This window comes from Primulina tabacum, chromosome 5 (genome assembly GCF_025594145.1).
Source record: "Primulina tabacum isolate GXHZ01 chromosome 5, ASM2559414v2, whole genome shotgun sequence".
In the NCBI taxonomy this organism is placed as follows: domain Eukaryota; kingdom Viridiplantae; phylum Streptophyta; class Magnoliopsida; order Lamiales; family Gesneriaceae; genus Primulina; species Primulina tabacum.
Genome location: NC_134554.1, coordinates 11,255,903 through 11,276,859, shown reverse-complemented (window position 1 = coordinate 11,276,859; position 20,957 = coordinate 11,255,903). Strand labels below are relative to the sequence as shown.

Genomic DNA, 20,957 nt, shown 5'->3' with positions numbered 1-20,957 from the left:
TTTATACGAGTAAATGCATTCTACCTCACCAATGTGTGTGGGAAAAAAAGGCCCTTGGACAATTAATTAATGTGGGTCAGGTGAAATGAAACGTGAAAAGGGAAATGTCAATGTGAATTGCATGTATGGGTGTGAAACGAATCAATAATTTCTTCCATATTATATCTTTTTAAGACTTCTTCCAAACCCTTTCCCTCCATCAATATATATAAATTAAAATTTCTTGAACCCAAATTATTGGAGATATATAATTTATTTTTAAAAAATCTGCCATGAAATTGTACAAGCTTTTCAAAATTAAGGGATATTTAATATTTTATATTATATATATAAATCGAGGGGGACCTAAATTAATTATCAGTTCCACGAATGCTTACATTGATTCGGATGGATAGTAACGGTGGCATCCAGTTAATTAGTTGCTTAAGTAAAAAAATAAGATATTTTAATATATCACTTTTTTAAAATTAAATATATGTGATTCTGATGGAGTGACGAGTGAGGCCATTGAAAATGACAAAACTTATATTATTAAATAATTATTTATATAATAAGATTTCTTTTTTTTTTAATTATTTAATGGTAATGGTGTGTGTTGTGTAGTAGCAATCATATTGGATTAATTACACTAATTTCTTTTTTAAAAAAAATTGTCCTCTTGATGGAGGCCGAGGATGACCTTTATAAATATCATTTAATTCAAGCTAATAAGCAGTTAGAGGTCGGAGATTATTATTAAGTACAGCTCCATGATATGCTTAATAAAATAAATTAATATCCAATGAAAAACCCCAAAAAAAAAAAGTTGAATTCGAGCTTGAAAATGCTAAATAAAATATATATAATATGAAATGTTGATACATTTTGTAAATTAATTTCATATTCACAATCCATTCCATTGGATCCATTTTGCCCATCACCGACAATCTCCAGAGGCCTGTTCCCATGAAACAGTAACCTTAACCTAAATTACATAATATATATTTTTTCTTTAACATACATTAAATAAAGATAATAATTTACGAATAAAAGGTAGTCAATTTATAGTGAGAGAATAAGACAAATAATGAAGTCCGAAATGACCAAAATAGCCATGGAAAATAGAAATCTGCATTTGATATGAATTTGGGGTTCATTTCATTTGTTTCAAACCCAAAATGCAAACCTTAGTCAGATTTTAACCATGTGGGTGACCCATTCTGTATTATTTAATGACACTGAAATTGTGATCGGCCAGCTGGGTAGTCACTCTACTACGCTAATCCCCCCCACCCCTTTCTCCCACTCGATTTCTTGTGTCGATGAACAGAATTTGTGCATAAATATCTGTTCATGAATTGATTGAGCAATCATCATGTAAGCAAAAAAAGACTTGTAATTTGGCTTTGGGTTTTTTTTGCTTTTCTCTTTAATTATGGCTCACCCAAGAAGAGAAAAAAGGCTGCACAATGATATCACATGCATACAAAACTGTGCCTGGATTGTTTGTTTAATGGGGAATTCGGCCACCAATTCTTCATGGGAGTGAAGAAACTTGCCCTCGAAGAACACGCACTCACCCACCTGAAAAAACACGGCATAAACGCTCTTCCCTACAGGCTGCGGCACAGTGTCTTAACACAAAATATCGCTAAAAGTCTAGTTTGAAGAGATCTGAAGGGTTCCCCGCACATAATTTGTTACAAGTTTTGTCACCGAGAATGAAGAGACTTGGCAGCTCTGATTCTTTGAGTGCTTTGATGTCTACAGGTGATTGAAGAACTGACTTCGAGAATTTATAAAAACCTTTTATTCCCGATATCTTGATTAGTTCGTTTTAAATTGATTATGATTATGTTACATTATTTACACAGATTCAAACATGCCCTTGTAATGTTTTCCTGTCCCTAGCCCTATTTCCATGATATTCACCACCTGATGCAACGGTTTATAAATCAAGATTCATACTTTTTTTTTTTTACTTATTTTGGTAACTTTTCATCTACCTACCTCGTTCACCCTTTATTAGAACTGATTCTTTAGCCGCTGCTTTTGGGTTTTGTAGATGAACTGAATCAAGAAAGTGATCCCGTTTACAGTAGGGAGTTTCGGACCATGTTGGAGGGTTTAGATGAGGAAGGTTGCGTTGAAGAATCTGGCCATGTTTCGGAGAAGAAGAGGAGATTAACAGTGGATCAAGTGAAGGCTTTGGAGAAGAGTTTCGAGATTGAAAATAAGCTTGAGCCTGAGAGGAAAGTTAAGTTGGCTAAAGAAATTGGACTGCAGCCTCGGCAGGTTGCTGTTTGGTTCCAGAATCGGCGCGCGAGGTATAAAACCAAGCAGTTGGAAAGAGATTACGGGATTCTTAAAGCCAATTTTGATAATCTCGAGCAAAACTACGACACTCTTCGGAGTGATAATCAAGCCTTACTTAAACAGGTAATAATCATACGTATACATGTAGCCAATGTTGTTAATTACTTGCTTGTTTTGAATTAAGATTTCGAATATTTCTCGAGGGAAACAGCCTTTTGACGATGTTTTGAGGTAGAATTAACGTATAATCTATGCTGGTTTTAACTCCGGAAATTAATGAAATCTGGTGTCTGTTGTTAGCTAATGTCATGTACGTACAAGCTTGATTTTGAGTGGCTGCTTAGCTATATTGATCAAACGTTTTTTATTCGAATTCAACTCCTAGCTACATGGGTGATATTTATGAAAAGATGGAGTCTTTGATGGATGTTTGGATCTAAAATATACTTTCGTGCAATATGTTTGTAGATTCAGGAGTTGAGATCTAAGCAAAATGGAGATGTTAAAAATGAGAGAATAGTTTGTGTCAAGGAAGAGGCAATTGTACTGTCTGATACTGAACAAAAGAAGAGCCTTGAAACCCCATCGAATTCTCTCGCCAAATGTGAAAAATCTGCTACTGAACATGATTTTCAAGAGAACGTGTCATCTTTTCTTGATTTCAAAGATGGATCTTCAGACAGTACCGATTCAAGTGCAATCTTGAATGAAGAAAACAACAGCCCGCATCAGTATTTGGAAATTCAGAACGGATCCTCCAGCGTGGGAGATGAATCTAAGGCAGCAGCAACTAACGCAAGCTTTATTGGAGACTCCCACAAGAAATTCCAGCCGCAGTTTGTGAAAGTGGAGGAGTACAATTTCTTCGGTGAGGATCATGATCAGTCTTGCAGCAGTTTGTTTTCTGATGAACAAGCTCCTACCCTCCATTGGTACTGCTATGATCAGTGGAATTGAAGATCAAATATTTCAAATCTTAATAAGATTCTGTGAAAAATAAGGCTAAAAAAATCCCAAAAAAAAAAAAAGAATGAAAAAATTATGCCAAAGAATTTGTTAACCAACAATTTTGTATAGTACATTGTCTAAAATGATGGTGCCTGTCTCACACTGTTGAATGTATAAATCAAATGTGTGTGGGAGTGTTGACATAGACAGAGACATGGGGGCCCAGCAGATGGCGCTCAGACTTCAGATTTCACGTGGTGGCGTGGGGAAATGTACAAGGCGACAATTAATGCGGGTGGGGGAAATATTAAACTTTATATATAATTTAATACCAATAATTAAAGATCTTTTATATATATAAAAAAAATACAAGTTAAAAAGATTAAAGTTTAGAATTCGTAATTAATTATTTTCATAAATAATGACTAAATTTAATAGAAGCCACATAATTAAGCACATGCAGTGGTCGCTTAGATAAGGTTAAATTTGATCGAAATATAAAATAATTTCATATTGGATGAATTTGATATGATTGAAAAAATAATTATTTGAGAATTTAATTTTTTGTTGATATATATTACGTATTTTTCAATCCAAATGTAAGATACTTATATTTATATTACCAAATATTTTTTTCAAAATTAAATTTTCACTTCCGCGATACACCTATATGCCAACAATCATAGTGTTGTTTCTTTCCCACAAAAAGTTTGGGACCGATCGTGGGATTGTCCGCCTCTTATCAAATGACCACTTTGTGGAGCATAATTTGTGCATTAAATTTTAAAAGAGATCGAACCAAGTTTACATCATTTTGTCTAAATTTTTTTTCATAATAAACTTTTGAAAATATATATTATTTTCATTTTTTAATATGAAAAAATAAAAAAAACATTTATGATTGGACTTGACTTGAACGAATTAAAATTTTTTGTTCCAGAAAATTCAATTTAAAGAAGTGAAGAAGAATTATTTGTTAAATAGTTAAGACATGGTAATTTTATAAAATCAATTCGAATCTTTATTCAACTTTTCTAGCTATTTTATGTTTGCTAAAAATGTGTTCATTTTAGTTATTATAATATTATGCATAATTAAATAATATCATTTCACACAGTCTTGATACGTTGTTAACAAACTCAGTTCACTTCTGTATTTTATTGTAACAATCATGGACGATCTCGATCTTGAGCTCTATCGGGGGCTTTTTTCCGTCTTGAGTTCCCACTGAGATCTTTTCCCTCACGGGTTGGTGGAGTGGTACCTCTTCAAGTCTCAAACAGATGACCTTGTAGTTCAAAAAGACTTGATACCAATTGAGCTATCGCTGATATGACGCTTATCTATTAAATATGACGAAACATGTCAAAATTATACGTTAACTAAATAAGTATCATCTCAGCATATAAAAACTGTCAATTTACATAAATAAATAATACATGATCGAATGATATTAGATGTCATATTACCTCCAAACTACAAGTGAAAATTTGAGTAAAATTATAAATTTATCCATAGATTTTATTTCTCAATCATGATTACAAACATCATTAGCTCGTTTATTTGATTGCTGAAAATGATTGAATTTAAGACTAAAAGAATAATTACAAACTATCTAAAGTTTGTTAATTATTTGAGATATTATTGGCCTTGATATTTATCCACCCACGGGGTTCATTTCCCTTCAGATATTTTAAAATAAAGGATTTATGTTTTTTTGTTAATCAAACTAATTTTGTTCAAAATATCTTTCAAAAATTACTTTCCAAAGCATATTAAAGATACGTAAAGTGACGAAATATTAAATATAAAAATATGGGTATATAGGGAATGCGAAATAAAAATTCGAAAAAAATTATGAAAATTTTATTAGCGTGTTTATTTGAAATTTTGAAAAATAAACATATATATCTTTGGATTAGAGAATATAAACTTATATTATCTTCAAATATATAGATTTCAAATTACTATAATTTTCTAGCCAAATAAAAACAATAGATTTAAGCCGTGGGATTTGAAATCAAATCTACAAAAACTTTTCCATCTATGCATAACCTAAAAGTTTTGAGCAAAAACTTGTGTGAGACGGTCTCACGGATCGTATTTTTTTAAACGGGTCTCTATTTAGGTCATCAATGAAAAAATATTATTTTTTATGATAAGAGTATTACTTTTTATTGTTAATATCGGTATGGTTGATCCGTCTCACATATAAAGATTCGTGAAACTGCTGACAAGAGACCTACTCAAAGTTTTGAAGACGCTCCACTTACAAACAACGTGAAATTCGACATTATAGATAACAAGCCGATCAATTTAAAGCTTATATGATGTCTGAGTTTTAAAAAATAATATCAAACAGTATCTCAATAGTTTCAAATTAGATAACCGATTATTTGTTTTTATCATGTATATATATGTTTTTTTTAATGAATTAAAACATCGATTAATGTAGCCGTTGTAATAAATTAAAGTTTTAGCCGGGCAAATATAGATGGAGTTAAAATTTTAATATATTGAAATTGATAATGCTTTTAAGGAAGAAATGATTTAACAATATTTTGAAAGAGAAAAAAATACATGTACATATCGTATCTTTTAAAAAAACCAAGATTTTCACTGGTCAATTTGTGAGACGGATTTCTTATTTGAATAGGTCTCTTGTGAGACGGTTTCACGAATCTTTATCTATGAGATGGATCAACCCTATCGATATTCACAATAAAAAATAATACACTTATCATAAAAAATAATACTTTTTCATGAATAACCCAAATAAGAGATTTGTCTCACAAAATACAATCCGTGAGACGGTCTCACCCAAGTTTTTGTCTTTCTTATTTAGGTGTTGGTTGGGGCATGTGATGTGGGACCAACAAAAATGTCCTTACACTCGTCACCAGGAGTCACATCGACTATTTAAATCAAAAAATTGTCAGGTTTTGAAAAATATTTTTAGATACTCAATTTAATTAATTTTATTGAGCATATATAGAGAAGACATATTTCAATAAAAATATTATAATTTTATACAGATCATTTCTTAATTACAATCAAGATAACAAAATGCATACATACATACATATAACTATATATGTATATCAATAATAAAATTTTCCGAATTAAAAATTTGGTCAACCTTTTCTGCGGTGAATTTTTGTCTTTGTCACGAATTGTCTTTAAGTATTGCAGGTAGTCACAAATTAAATGTCACGTTTCTCATATGATTCGCAAAAAAGCAAATTTTTAGATTGGGATAATTTGATTTTTGTTAAGCTATATAATTACCACGTTAATATGTCGAGGTATTATGAATTTGATATGATTGTATTCTAATTTATGGGAACAAACAATTGATCTTTATTAAAATTAAAATTAGTATAAATTTTCCCCACTATTTTATTGGCTACTTTAATGTAGGCCAATAGACTTGAAAAATTGTTGTTGCTTTTTGGCTTCGCTTTTCCTCGTGTCCATGGCCTTTGCCAAGCATTTTATGTTACATTTCTTAGGTGCATGCACAAATTACATCCCATCACCTTTTCTCTCTTTTGATTTTCGTGCTAAAGTCTGCAACGACAATGATCATTTACTATTTGATTTCTATGCTTCTTTCAAATCATTATTTTTTGATGATGACTATATAAATTTAAAATAATAAATTTCATCGAAACAATAAATAATATTATTTTCAAACAGTATGATTTCGATTTCACCATCCTCTCGCAGCAAAATCAACAGTTTTAGAGCTGTGATCAGAATATGAGAAACGCTTCTTCAACTTATATATATGGTCGTAATGGAGGCGAAATGATGTAAGTATTCAATATTAAAAGCATAGATGAAAAGACATAATTTATTTTAGATATTCGTATTTATTAAGATTGAGATTTGAATATACTCAACCCTAAAAACTAGCTCACAAATGTCGAATTGTTCAAGTCCATATATGTAACTCACATGAACTCTATCCTACCGATGTAGGTACATCTTAACACACCCCCTTGCGTCTAGTAATAAACAGTTGAAACGTGAAGACATTAATGGGTGGCGGCAATCCAACACCTAACGATGGGTCCGAGATCTGATATCATGTTAATATTGAGATTTGAACTTAACTCAACTCCAAAAACTAGCTCAAGAATTGAGGATTGTCCAATTCCATATATACAATTCCCAAACAATATATCGATTCATAACATAATAATTTTTTTTGCAAAATAGAAACCTCACCCTGACCTTATCACAAGTTGTACTAAAAAAATAGAAGTTCCTAGTTTTGCCAGAATATTTATTTTAAATCATAACAAGTTATTACAGTTGATTTTTTTTCCCCTTTTTCTTTTTTCTTGTTTTTTCTGAATACTATCATTATCAGAACAGATGACCATCCATCGCTCTATTTCAATTTATTGGTGAACCTCTGATAAATCGACAGGTGATATTTTAAATAAAAGTTTTGAAAATATTTAATAAATATACGTTATTTATCGACATTAACGTCATACATAAAAAGAAGAATCATTTCATGACATAATTGTCTACACTTTGAATATTTTAATATGCATTAATTAATAGTGGCCCTCATCAATGAATTACTACTTTACGTGACAGTAGGTTTATTAAAAAAATAATTAAAACTATTATATGCTTGTTCAATTTATTTATAACTTAAAAAAAAATGAAAAATCAAGGATATGATAACATCGAAAGATACGGCCTAAATTAAATAAGTTTAGCATTCCTATTAAATTCACTATCAACAGTTAAATTCCTCCGATGCCTAATTATATATTGTTTTAATTATAAAAAATAAGTAACTAAAACAATATAACACACAAAATCTCTAGAAATTGTGAATTCTCACGCTTGACTCCTATATTTTTTTTAATTAATCGCAATATTTTAGTATATGAATTTTTTAAATCGGCTCATATTCAATTGAGATCGATCAAGTTACTCGTGAAAAGCATTTTTACCATAATCGATTTTACATTTAACTTAATTAATTTTTAATTGAATATAATATAATTTGTATAAATAAATAAAATCCAGATCCCGATGCGGCTGTGAACGTCCCCATTTCTGCGAGTCTGCACCAATACCAACTCTTATTAATATATTGTCAGCGCAGAATGATATATATATTCACGCCCACAGCCAACGAGACAGGCTGGGAGTTTTCTTCTTTTTCTTTTTTTTTTTTTTATCGAGGAAAAAAAATTTATAATTGAATTTAGAATTCGATCGATCTCAACGTTGAGTTTTTTAATAAATTTGTGAGTCGACACAAATAACTCAGACTAATCTTGGAGTATATGGTCAGGGGAAAATCGGATTGTAACAATTCGAGCCTACAGTAGAGGCTTCTCTATTTTGCAAATGCTGTACTTATTGACAATATGATTCTTTTTGTTTTGGGTTTAGGACTCAGTGAAACAAGATAAATTATAAAAATTACAATTTTCTATACCCATTGAGCTACTAGTACAAGGACAATTCAAAGACCATACTTTTGAATATTCTTAGTGGCTTTATAGTCAAAATCAACTACTCCTGTTCGGCCTAGCTCGTATGATGCCCCCATCTACAATCGAAAATAGCTACAAAAAATGGGGTAGGGTTGTGGCCTTTTTGGATCCCAGTGAATACATTCAATGTCTTTAATATAGTCACGACTATAAAATGTTATCTATTCCGAGCTGAAGCTCTGAATTCATGATCATCTTCCTCGTCATCGCTTGAACGTCCATGATCTTCTGCAGGACGTTTCAGTCTCTGAAAAATCTCATCGAGGGATTCAGAGGATGATGCACGTGACAAGAGTTTTGTTTCTTGAACTTGTCGTAATGGTATAAGCTTTTTTGCTTCCATATTGGCTTTAAATGTCTGGAAACCTTGTTTCATAGATGCCCATTTTGAAGCTAAACCCAATGGAACACCAGAGGTGTTGCTAGGATGAGAGCTTGTATCGTTAAGCAATGAGACTTTAGCTGAAGCAATTGTCTCGACTGGGGTAGTATTATTGGATGTGGATTTGCTTTGTTCTCTTATTGCAGCATATTTGCTGCTAATGACTTCTTTGCTTCCCGAATACCTCCGTCTGTCATCTTTTAAAGGCTTCGATGAACTTCCCTTGGTATCCCCTTCGATCAGTTCGGATGTCGTCTTCATTTTGAGGGAGTTATCCTATGCGATTTACCTTATCATTATTAAGAATTAAAGAGTACAAACCATGTGTGATACAGAAACAATCTTCAAGATGAGACTTATAAAAAGATATTTCATAGCGAAATATAAGTATGACGACCACAACAAGGTTTGTGAGTGGTATAAAGCATTTGGGGTAAGCTGCTATGATACTTAGGAGCACGTTTACAGTTAACCAAAAGGAAATCTGCAAGAGAAAGATCACATACAGTGTTGTCGAAGCCAGCCTCTAGATCTGCGCCTGCACCATTGAAATTTCGAGCCAGCGGAATAACATGTTCCCCGACTTTCCGCCCTTGTCCCAGCCAGGTCCTTTCTGTCAATTTACACAACCTAGTAATGATGAGATATCACGAATACGACAAAATACTATTATCCATGCCCGACTTAAGCTTCATCTTCTTATTTAAAGGGCAAATATCTTTCGTAAATACCCTAATTAAGATTATGGAGATGTTGGATCAGTAACAGATCACCATCACTTAAAAGAACGAGGAGGTAAATATGTTGTGAGCAATTTATATTTCAACTCTCGTTTACAACTGTGCCCATTCACATTAGATTGCTGAAAACAGGAGAAAGGGGGCAGTGAGCAGGACTTCATATGATTTGAACCTTGTGTAAAATTACATTGCTACGGGACAAGTAAGATGGCTTATTTACCTCTCTGTAGAATAAGCAACCCAGAAGGATCAAAACCATCCATATCATCTGCTTCCGTGTGAAGTTTAAAAATCTTCCAGTTACAAAAGAAACTAATGATTCTATCAAAAAAGTTGCTTGCCACAAGGATTGTATAAATAACCATGATAAGGGGATAAATTCTGTTAAATCCTTCCCCAAAAAAAGGCACTGCTTCATCGATCTTCCCCATGCGCTGCAACCATATATCATGTCGAATCACATAAAGTAAAATTTCTATTTTAACCAAAATTATTGGGTACCGCACCATATTTCCATGTGAGGTAAAAAACATGTTAAATGTTATAAAGACGAGACACTAAAATCAATTCCAATCTCTTGTGCCATTTCCTACCTTCCTTACAACATCCATTCTCCTGGTGCCATGTGTCAAGTTCATCAGAATTTTTAAATTAAATAAAATCCATAATCAAAATTAATCGGACACATAGCAACAAGAGAGTGGGGGCATAGCAAGGGTTGGAGTAGGAAATGGTGCTGAAGATCCCATGCAAACAAATAATAAGCGTCAGCAAAAAAATATGCATGAAGCAATAAAACAAGAATAAAAGAATAATAAAACTGAACCTTGTAACAAAATATGTTACCATTGCATAAACAGCTTAACAATATTATTACTATATAAAGCTCACCTTTTCAAATATAGTCTTCTTTGGTTTTTCAAAACTAATGAGATTAAGAAAATTATATGAAATTGGAGGTGCATAACGAGCAACCATCCTGGCAGTCAAATTAAAAAATTGTTAGCTGATAGAATATTACAACTATCCAAATAACGACAGTGAAACAACAATAAAAACCTTACGAGCATATCATCAGCAAGCTGACAGAGCTTGTTTGTTTTGGCGTCAACGAATAAAACATTAGCATTCCAACTTTGAACAATGAATAGTACGTGCAAACACACATATACATCAGAGGGACGAAGGCACAGACCTGTTACAATAAAAGAAGACATATGACACAAAAATCAATGTGAGTCATGTGACACAAAAAAAACTCTCTAAAAATCTGAGAGACTGATATTTAGTGCAAGTCAACAGAAAGGAAAAAATTGTACCAGCAATGAGAAAAGGAAAATAATACAAAACATAACATATTTAGCATGCAAAAAAGAGAAATAAAATGAACCACCGACAGTTACTTCACACAAAAATTCTAGTTGCATAGTTACATGGTGAAAAACATGTATAGGGAGCATAACAGAAGCTAAAGACCTACACAAAGGTGAATCATACTCTGAGAGGAAAATCAGATAGCCATAACTATCACAAGAAGTTACAAGCTCCTCCAAGGAACAATCTATGATGAAGTCTAATTTCATCAAATTTTCCATACTGGCTAATTCTTGCAAAATCCTTGGTTATTCTTGATCTACGGACAGCTCTGCAGGAAAAGTGTTTCCCACATAGTCCCACATCACATCCACCATGTGTCTGTGGCTCTTTAGAAGAATTTTTTTCGCATATTTCTATTTTCCACTTCGGGTTGAGCCAACCTCATTCATTCCACAGAAAGATAAAAATTGATCATCAAATGAATTGTCTGATGCTGGCACAATATAAAAAGGGTAAATGCAGAAAATAAAATTACAAATATTTTTCAAATCATAAAATTTCAGACACTGCCAAAATAGTATCCAGAAGTTCATGATCTGTATTCAGCAGCGATCAAGACAAAACTTTGCAAAATGAACAGTCCAAATAAAAAAAAAAAACCGTTAAGAGACTCTTTACTGAGATCACAGGTCAATTGTCAAGATAACTTTGTTAAAGATGTCATGACCCATACCTGCACCAAAACCTCTTCATTTCCTACAGATTTTATGAGGACCGAAAATAAAGATAAATCAACTCCACTAGTCAACATAGTGGCCTCAGCCAGGAGTATAGCAGCAGACATGCAACCAAGGACAACAGCAAAGACCTTTTTCAGATGCTTCCGCAAGATACACTGCCATACAAACTCTGAGGAGAAAAACACTATCAATCATCAAACTATGGAGCCTATGATTAGACTGGCTAACTCTTCTAGACAGGAATATTATAAGTTTAAATAAAGTACAGTTTAGTGCTTTCCCTCATATTCAGATTAAATCTTTATAGGCAGTGCAAGGTCAAAACTTGCACGCTATGAAACATAGATTTTGTTTTTGTCCAAATGGATGAAACATGTTAAAATTATCAGTATTATTATTAAAATACATGTGGCATATCGGAGCAATGTATTACCTGCCGTATCGAAGGAAGAGCCTAATTTACCACTTCGTTCAGGTCTCAAGCTCGACACAAATTTCCTGCATCATAAATAAAAGTTCAGATATTCCTCTTAAGTCGCCCATAGTGTCTTAATGCAATTATCTGGCTAATGTTATAGAGTGAAAACAATCAAGTCAGATATAATCATTGGCAAGCTTGAAATATGATTAAATTATGTCAATTATCAGATCAAGCACTCCATGTTTATGATTCTTTTGTGAAATTAGATAGTTTAGAACAAACTTTTCTTTGAATATCACTAACAAACTTGGAAACCTTAGTTTCCAGGTATAAAAAGGAAACGTCATATATGACGTATCGTAATTCAAATGTTTAAATTGTGGTTGATGAGTTAAATTCTGGTAAGATGTACGAGTAGGAAGGCAAGGTGCAAACCATTTAGTAATGCTGCGTCGTTCATAACTCTTAACTATATCTTCTAACTCAAGCGCCTCCATGACATAAGTCAGGTACTCACTACAAAACAAGAAAGTATAACAAACCCTTGATAAGTTAGCAAGTTATAGTGATAAGTTAGCAAGTTATAGTTAAATGCAAAAGCCTCAAGGAATATAATCCAGATTATAATTATGAAAGAGCCACAATTTGCATCACAATGACCCATGAAGCATTGACGTGGGAGAAAGGAAAGCCATGAAAAAAGCTATGGCATATTAACACTACTACAAGAAATGATATGAAGATATCATAACGGCGATTAAAAGGGATTGGAGCGTACAAAGACAGGTAGATGAAATGACACTACCAGAGAAACATAGAATTATAGTATGGAACAAATTCACTCCAGACGCTAAAAATACTTTTCACACAATAAATACACCTTTTGCATCGATAATACTCCTCTCGAGCTCCCCGCAGGTGACGCCTTAGCGTTGCCATTGATTTCTCATCAGTGTCATAATCCATATCATTTTCTCCCAAACGACCACCTTGTGGCTTGAAGGAAGGATCTTCTTTGAACTGGGATACAGACAAAAAATTGAAACTTCATACAACATATAAATTATAATCACGTGGAATAACTACATTGCAAGAAACAAAGTACCATTTTCGCTAACAAGTCATCAATGACATCCATATGACGTCTCAATGGATCACGCTTAGACATCTGCTTTGACGTTGCCTGAGCGACCTATGAAAATCCAATAGAGAAATAGGAAATTAAGAAAGATTGAAAAGATAATAAAAATAGCCAAAAAAATAAAAATGAACTTAATGCATAGGTGAATGTCTTAAACTTTCTTTACACATACTTAAAACAAGGAATACATATTTTAAAGATAAAGAGACCAGAGATCATAATTATGAGTTCACTGAAATGGAAGATAATAGCCACGTGAGGGGGACAGAACAAAATATCAGCTACATTTTATTTCACCAAACTGATCACAAGGCAAATATTTGGGTAAACATCTCATGCTCCTTAATTCAAGCAAATAATGAACTGTCTGCGTCAAACATAAGAGTTCTAGATAATGGAATTTTAAATTATTTTGCTCGCAAGAAAAATTACCCTTAACTTCCACGAAACAATTTTTTAACTTCCAACACAACAAAAATCTAAATCCTTCACATTATCGTAGGCCATGCATGAGGCAACTTAAAAGAAGCCTACTAAGCCACCAGGGAAGGTAATTCGTGGCTGTGGGAGAGTAAACAGGCTAACATCAAATAGATATTATTCCATGGAAGATGTCCCTGTGACTCATAAACATTAATCATCCTTCGGTTAGCTGTCTATGATTCATAAGAATTAACCAACCTTGCAAATTTTATCTTTCCCTTTCTCTTTCTTAATTTAACGAACAAGCTTGCATATAATTGGGCAATGACTAACAGGTTTTTTACAAGCTATGCATGAGAAGTTTCTATTATTATTGGGTCCATGTCTTCTAGCACTATTTTCATACTTATGTTTGAAACAAGAAACATACTAAACACTAAAGATAGATGTTTTACCATAAACAATGACCTGGAACTAATAATGCAGAAAAGCAAATAACACATAAAAAAGTAAAAATCATACTAAATTGTTCCAGCATAACCCCATCTTAACAAACAGATAAGTGGGTTTGTTGATCATTAATTGAAGAAAACACATCTAGCTTAAAAGTTGAGGAAGACTTGGAAATTTCACACAGTATTCGTGCACAGATTCCAAGTACTTTAATTATGTTCCGGACAGATCCAAAGAAACATGGCATTGTTTACCAACAGACCTTGTATATCAAATTGGAAGCATATGTTTAATGACATACTAACCACAATGGCATTTGACAAATCTTGGTGGGCATCATCAAGTTTCAAAGCCATTTTAGCTATCTTGTGCGATAGAATCTTTTGACGAATGGTCCAGTCAGCATTTCTCCAGAGACTTTTTGGAATCTCACTCAAACCAAATCCAAGAAGGAATGCACCAGTCACAAGTCCAAATGTATTTGAGCATCCCATTGCAAAACCCAATATACCTTGTTTACGCCTGTCAAAGATGCCAGTAATAATGATATAGATACTTGCAACTCAAGTTTGAAGAAACCAGTTAATCTACTTCACTGTCATAATAGTAAACTATCATCAACCGACACCAAAAAAATTCTGAAGGAATAATATTAGGTCAGAGTTGCATAAACTACATAATCACCTTAGTCTGTTTATGTCTGACGACCGGCCGTTAACAAAAATCTAGAACAAAATTAATGACTCTCAGAATCTGTTCTCTGTTTATTTAACAAACATTTGCACAGAAATAATTCATTATCTGTTATCTCATCAACCTGTTCCAACTTCGAAAGCATTTTTGATCAAACTAGTATATTGATTAAAAAAATTGCAATTCCATCCCAGTAAACAAGAAAGTACTCCGGCTCAGCAATAACTACAATTAGAAAAAACATGCAGGCTTTTCCGGCTGTAGTAAATTCCAGCCGATTACTAACTTATATCAAACACTAGTTCAGTGGAGGCCAAAAATATGTTTACTAGCAGCACACTAGTACACTCAAGACAAAAACTACTAAACACCTCACAAATTATATATGTCCCATGAAGAAAGTGTATTTTCCACTAGGCATCAACAGATCCAAAACATGCTAAAAATACCAAGATAGCTATTCCTAACAGAAGAAAGCAGACAAGTTATGAAAATAAACTATTTTACGAGAAGAAAAAACAAACCATTTCTCATCCATGGTAATGAGGAGAATAAGTCCCAAAAAACCAAAGGACCCCACAATCAAATAGAAGACTAGGTTTACACGTATGCTAGTCTTCAATCTTTCCATCAATGTAAAGTCTCCAGCATCTTCGTAACCCTGTATGAGGGGCACAGCAAGCCTGCTCAGAAAGGTGAAAACATAATAAATAAATATTTCGAGCATATGATGATTCCATCAAATAAATATAATGAGCATCTGCATGCAATTAAAAATAATAAAACGCCTATAATGTCATATTAGTGTTCACTAGCAATCACCAACAAAACATAGTCAGTGCACACAGAGTAGTACTGACCATTCCTCCACTCCCACCATATCACCCGTGATTTTTCTTTTTTCCTACCAATATTACCCAAGGAATCGAAGTTCGTGGCAGTGCGTGAAATATTCCAAGAAGTAACAAAAACTTAAAATAGCCCAGTTGGATACCGAGGGTTTGAATATTAGATTCCTTTAATAAATGCAATTTAAAGTACGATGCCAGATGCCACAAAAATGAAGAAGCGACTGGGAATACTTAAGTCCATTTACAATGGAAAAAAAGCATGAGCCAAGAAGTCTGAAAACACTTTTATCTTTGAAGAACATAAAACTTACTAACGGAAATGTGGACTCTCAGCTGAAATCAAATAACACAAACACACAGTAATATAAAAAAACTCGCAAGACCATCAAGGTAGAAAAAAGGATAGAAAGGATGGGGTTCTGACCATAAGCCGTTAATTCTAACTAATTATTAATGAACACAGAGTCCTGAAAAAACAGCATACCATGTGAGCAAAAATGTACTCCAGTATGACCAACTCCAAAAGAAAGAGATGCCGCCATTATCATGACCAATTATTGTCTGCATGACAAGAAAAACATTAATTTTATTCAAATTCACAGATGTATACTGCCAAAAAATTTCGAGCAGATTATAAATCGGAGGAACCATCAATTTCTTAGGTATAATATTAAGTAGAAAAGGCTGTGACATGTACATGAGAAAAAAATATCAAATGAGGAAATATGGAGCACATATGTATCATAGCTTTGTCCTAGAAACATGGAAAAATTATGCGAGGACTTGAGCTCACACTTCACTCGACTCTAAGTTGATTAATTTAAAGTGGAAATAAGACAGTCCCAGATTTTATTATGTCCTCAATTCCTCATCAAACCGCGCCACAACTTAAAATAAGCATTTAGAGTGAATATGTTGACTATGATAACAAACTTAAATACTATGCAGGCCAACCAACCAACTTCCTAGGTCATCTTAAATTTCGCTCAGCAGAAATAACTAAACGGCAGAAATACAGACTAAATCAAGTAACCAACCGAAGCTAAAAATAAAATGGAATTTCCCAAGGACCACTGATGTTTCGAAATATAATCCAGGAACAAAACAAATGCAGGTCAAGAGTCCAAATAAACCGAGTTAACATCTAACTCAACAATTCCAGGATTTGGCTAGACAAGATTGAGACATTGAATAAAATCTCAATTCACAAACAACTTCTAAGTCATGCTTAAGAGATTGGCACGTCTAAATTCAATAGTCCGAGAAAAACGATAAAACAAATCAGATCATTCGAATCAAAACCAAAAAAATAATCAGAACCTTGAGCAAATCCAACAAGCTAAATTCAGCTACAAAACATTGAAAGTAAATATATAAATCACAAATTACCGTCCAAATGTCGGCAGGCACGAGGATAATGATCGAAATCGAGCAAAACCATGTGTAACCCACGGTGAAGTAAACATATCGCCGCACCTCTGGACCGGCGAAGTATTTTAAAGTCAAAACGACCATTCCTAGGGTTAATGGCAGCGAGATCATATAGAACACCCACATTTTGTGATACCAATTTTCCAGAAAGATTAAAACTTCGAATTGAAAAGGGATCGATCGGTAATTTGGAAATGATGAGTTTCGTTCAAGAAATTGAAAGTATGCGTCGGAAGATTTCGGTACGTCGCCCGGGCTGCTGGCGGTGTCAGGTCGGCAGGGCACATCACAAACGAACGCCTCGTCTCTAATTCAATACATTTTCTTTTATTTGACTTTTTTTTTGGAAAGTATGTTTATTTGATTTGAGTAATTATACTCATATAATATTTATTTTGAGATTAAAAAAACAATTTATTATATAAACTTTTGGTAAATCCGTACAAGATAGATAACAACTTAACTGATATATATTTGATCGGATTTCGACCAAGAAATTAGACTGTCTACTTTTGATTTTACTTTTATAAAAACTAGTAACGATGCACACTGATTGCGTGTATTGTTGTTATTATTATTTTTAATTTGATCAAATAATATTAAACAATTAAAACGAAATTATTTTCAATTTAGAAGAGTTGTTCGATTTAAAATTGAAGTTTTGTTTAGATTTTTTTCTATGGAGTGATTTGATAAAATTTTTAGAAAAATAAGAAGGATAATTATGAAATTAAATATTTCTACCTGTAGGTTACAAGACGGCGGTCCTTGCTCGTATATCACATTTTAGGAGAGCATTAATGTTTGGGGTAGCTTTTGGTGTTCTCTAAGTTGGTTATTCTAAGGGTCTCACACATAATAATATAGTATATATTTAACTTATTTATTAAACTATGATATATACAGTATGTAACAACTTTAAATAATTACGTTGATATAAGTAAAAATAAATAAATTAGATAGGTTCTGTTTAGTTATCATCTGTAATCTGAAGTTAGGTTTCATTCATACTTTTTCAAATTGTGTAGGGATGATTACGAAGCTATTAACATGTTTTTTTCTTGTTATTTTGGGTTCGATTTTACGTTTAGTTTCTGGAGGTTCAGATACGCAACCATTTTGTGTTTGTCTTATAATCAATGGATGTTCTTGAGTCGAGGCTTTATGGAGCTAAAAGTGTGAGCATAGAAACTACAATTTGATTTCCTAGATAATGTGAATTGTGCTTAGTTTCTTAGAATGTTGTCTCTTTGTTCTTCTATTGCTAGTCCTCGTTATTATTATCGTGTAAGAATCGTTTATAGATTTTATATTTTATTTTTACTTTTCTTCGACATACCTGCAGATGGCACGTACTAAGCAAATTGCTCGTAAGTCAAACAGGAGGAAAGGCTCAGAGGAAGCAACTTGCTACCAAGGTCCCCCTCCTTTTGATTTTTAGTCTTGTGCTTGTTAATTCGTGTCCTATTCGCAGTTTTGTTATTTTAGGCTGCTCGCAAGTCTGCCCCAACTACGGGTGGAGTGAAGAAGCCTCACCGAGATATCGCCCCGGAACTGTTCCTCTGCGGTGAGTTATCCACTCATTTATGCTGTTGTAATGTAATTCTTTTTGTTGATGACCGATTTTCTGATGGTCATGTTAATGCCATTTACGGTGAATACGCATGTACCAGAAAAGCACCGAGCCCTTGATCAGGAAGTTGCCTTTCCAAAGACTTGTACGTGAAATTGCCCAAGATTTAAAGGTGGATTGATTGCCAGTGAAACTGTGGTTGTTTTTGTCAGATGCTAAAATAACAACTTTTTTATATTAATAATAATTTTTGAATACCTTTTTACGGTGGCAGACTGATCTCCGTTTCCAGAGCCATGCTGTCTTGACTATGCGGGAGGCTGCCGAAGCCTATCTTGTGGGTCTTTTTGAGGATACTAACTTGTGTGCCATCCATGCCAAGCGTGTAACCAACATGCCTAAAGGCATCCAGCTAGCTCGCAGGATTAGAGGCGAACGTGCTTAGATTTTCATATTCCGATTCTTGTCCCCTTAACGTGTTGGTTTAATCCATGTAGTTTTTCTTCAATGGAGTTTCTTTAGTTTGGTCTATGTTCAGCTATAACACGAGAAATGGAAATTTATACTGGGAGGTTTATCTTTGATGCTCAGATATGGGGTTTTCACAGGCCACTGGGATGTGAATAATGGGGATTATTGATGTTATATTTGAGAACTTAAACCACCAGCAATAGTTGCTATATATATATTATTTACACGTTAAGGTGGTGCCAATGAAAAAAATATTGTCAAACCATGACGGGGCAGCCAAAAGGAGTGTATTATTAACACTTTTTTCACTAGCTTAGAGTGCTCCAAATAGTTTCATGAATGCCACAAAAAATGTCTCACTGCATTCATCGTTATGCATTTTGGAAAGCCGCGTTCAGAAAACAAGATTATGCTGACCATGCTTTATTTCTCCTTAAATTTTTTGCTTGAATGTGCATCTAGTCCCATTTCTGCCCTAAACCCTGGTTTTAAAAAATTACTAATTCTACTCAACAAGTTAGAATAACATAATTGAATCACGTTGTATTATAAAAGGCATGGAAACATGAAAAAATAATAACATGCTCTCCGTAAAATTTAAAGGGTCTTGGATATCCACAAGCTTCTGAATTGATGGATTTAAAACCACAGATCAAATTCATAATAACTAATCCATTCATTCATTGAATAAATGTATTTTACAATGAATTTTAAATTCACAATTAGTTATTTTTTTGAAACATTGTGTTGAATTTAAAAAATAATCTCACCTTGGAGTGATTTTAAATTCATTCAAATATTACAATGGAGTTGCTTCAAATTTGTTGGAAATGCGACTAAAGTCACACATTGGAAGATCATATATTAATAAGATGAAATAATATCTCAATTGGTATGAGAACTGTTGGGTAAAGTCCAAAAGCAAATATATGAGAGTTTATCCCCAAAGTTAACACCATCATACCATTGTGGAGATATGTTACTTCCATGACACTACAAATGCTAAAACAGTCATGGTCTAGATTGAGCCACGTGAGTGAAATCATCGGATACTAAAAGTGAACAAGATGAGGGCTCCCCGAAAAATCATCGATAAGCTCTTGAGAGGTGATGCTCCCAGTGTTTCATATAATGCGTGTGCCTCAATACGGTGAAGAGGAGTGACCACAATTTGATGATGAATGAGGCTTGAAGAGAGGTCCAAACCATAAGAACTTCGTTTGAGGGGAAGACTATAAGTGATACAAATAAAGTCCCACATTGACGAATCAAGAGGAAGATCACGAGTTAATAACATCAAATGATATCTCCATTTGTACGAGACTTTTTTGGTAAAGACCAAAAACAAATCCTCATAAAATTTGACCCAAAGTGTACAATATCATATCATTGTGGAGATATGCGTATTCCATGACACAATAAACATTATTAGAGCAATGGTCTAGATTGAGCCATGTAAGTCGAAACCTCAGATTACTTAAAACAAAGTTGGTGATGGCTCCCGGTAAAAATCTTTGATTAGCTCTCGAGGTGAGTGTTGTTCTCAG

General features: G+C 33.4%; 2 protein-coding genes and 1 pseudogene across 2 annotated transcripts; 2 read left to right on the top strand and 1 right to left on the bottom strand.

The window, feature by feature from the left end:
• Positions 1-1,230: 1,230 nt before the first annotated feature.
• On the top strand, positions 1,231-3,386 carry LOC142546519 (homeobox-leucine zipper protein ATHB-16-like). Its single transcript, XM_075654275.1, has 3 exons — positions 1,231-1,749; positions 2,045-2,418; positions 2,764-3,386. The coding sequence occupies exons 1-3, from the start codon at positions 1,701-1,703 to the stop codon at positions 3,250-3,252; spliced, it is 912 nt and encodes a 303-aa protein (XP_075510390.1). The 5' UTR covers positions 1,231-1,700; the 3' UTR covers positions 3,253-3,386.
• A 5,291-nt stretch (positions 3,387-8,677) lies between these two features.
• On the bottom strand, positions 8,678-17,708 carry LOC142546518 (uncharacterized). Its single transcript, XM_075654274.1, has 14 exons — positions 17,325-17,708; positions 16,420-16,496; positions 15,609-15,767; positions 14,697-14,913; positions 13,480-13,566; positions 13,255-13,394; positions 12,810-12,890; positions 12,387-12,451; positions 11,947-12,122; positions 10,961-11,091; positions 10,788-10,875; positions 10,117-10,330; positions 9,663-9,769; positions 8,678-9,432 (listed from the first exon to the last, which is right to left on the bottom strand). Exons 1-14 carry the CDS (start codon positions 17,490-17,492, stop codon positions 8,932-8,934), a joined length of 2,211 nt encoding a protein of 736 aa, XP_075510389.1. The 5' UTR covers positions 17,493-17,708; the 3' UTR covers positions 8,678-8,931.
• Positions 17,709-18,711: 1,003 nt separating this feature from the next.
• Positions 18,712-19,526, top strand: LOC142544763 (histone H3.3-like; annotated as a pseudogene).
• Positions 19,527-20,957: the final 1,431 nt, after the last annotated feature.

Excerpts from the sequence above, each read along its gene's own strand:
- LOC142546518 (XM_075654274.1), bottom strand. The coding sequence starts at position 17,492 with ATGTGGGTGTTCTATATGATCTCGCTGCCATTAACCCTAGGAATGGTC. Across the intron at positions 16,497-17,324 it reads TGCCTGCCGACATTTGGACG|ACAATAATTGGTCATGATAA; the intron begins GTAATTTGTGAT and ends CTTGTCATGCAG. Across the intron at positions 12,123-12,386 it reads CTCTTCCTTCGATACGGCAG|AGTTTGTATGGCAGTGTATC; the intron begins GTAATACATTGC and ends TTTTCTCCTCAG.
- LOC142546519 (XM_075654275.1), top strand. The coding sequence starts at position 1,701 with ATGAAGAGACTTGGCAGCTCTGATTCTTTGAGTGCTTTGATGTCTACA. Across the intron at positions 1,750-2,044 it reads GAGTGCTTTGATGTCTACAG|ATGAACTGAATCAAGAAAGT; the intron begins GTGATTGAAGAA and ends TGGGTTTTGTAG. Across the intron at positions 2,419-2,763 it reads ATCAAGCCTTACTTAAACAG|ATTCAGGAGTTGAGATCTAA; the intron begins GTAATAATCATA and ends ATATGTTTGTAG.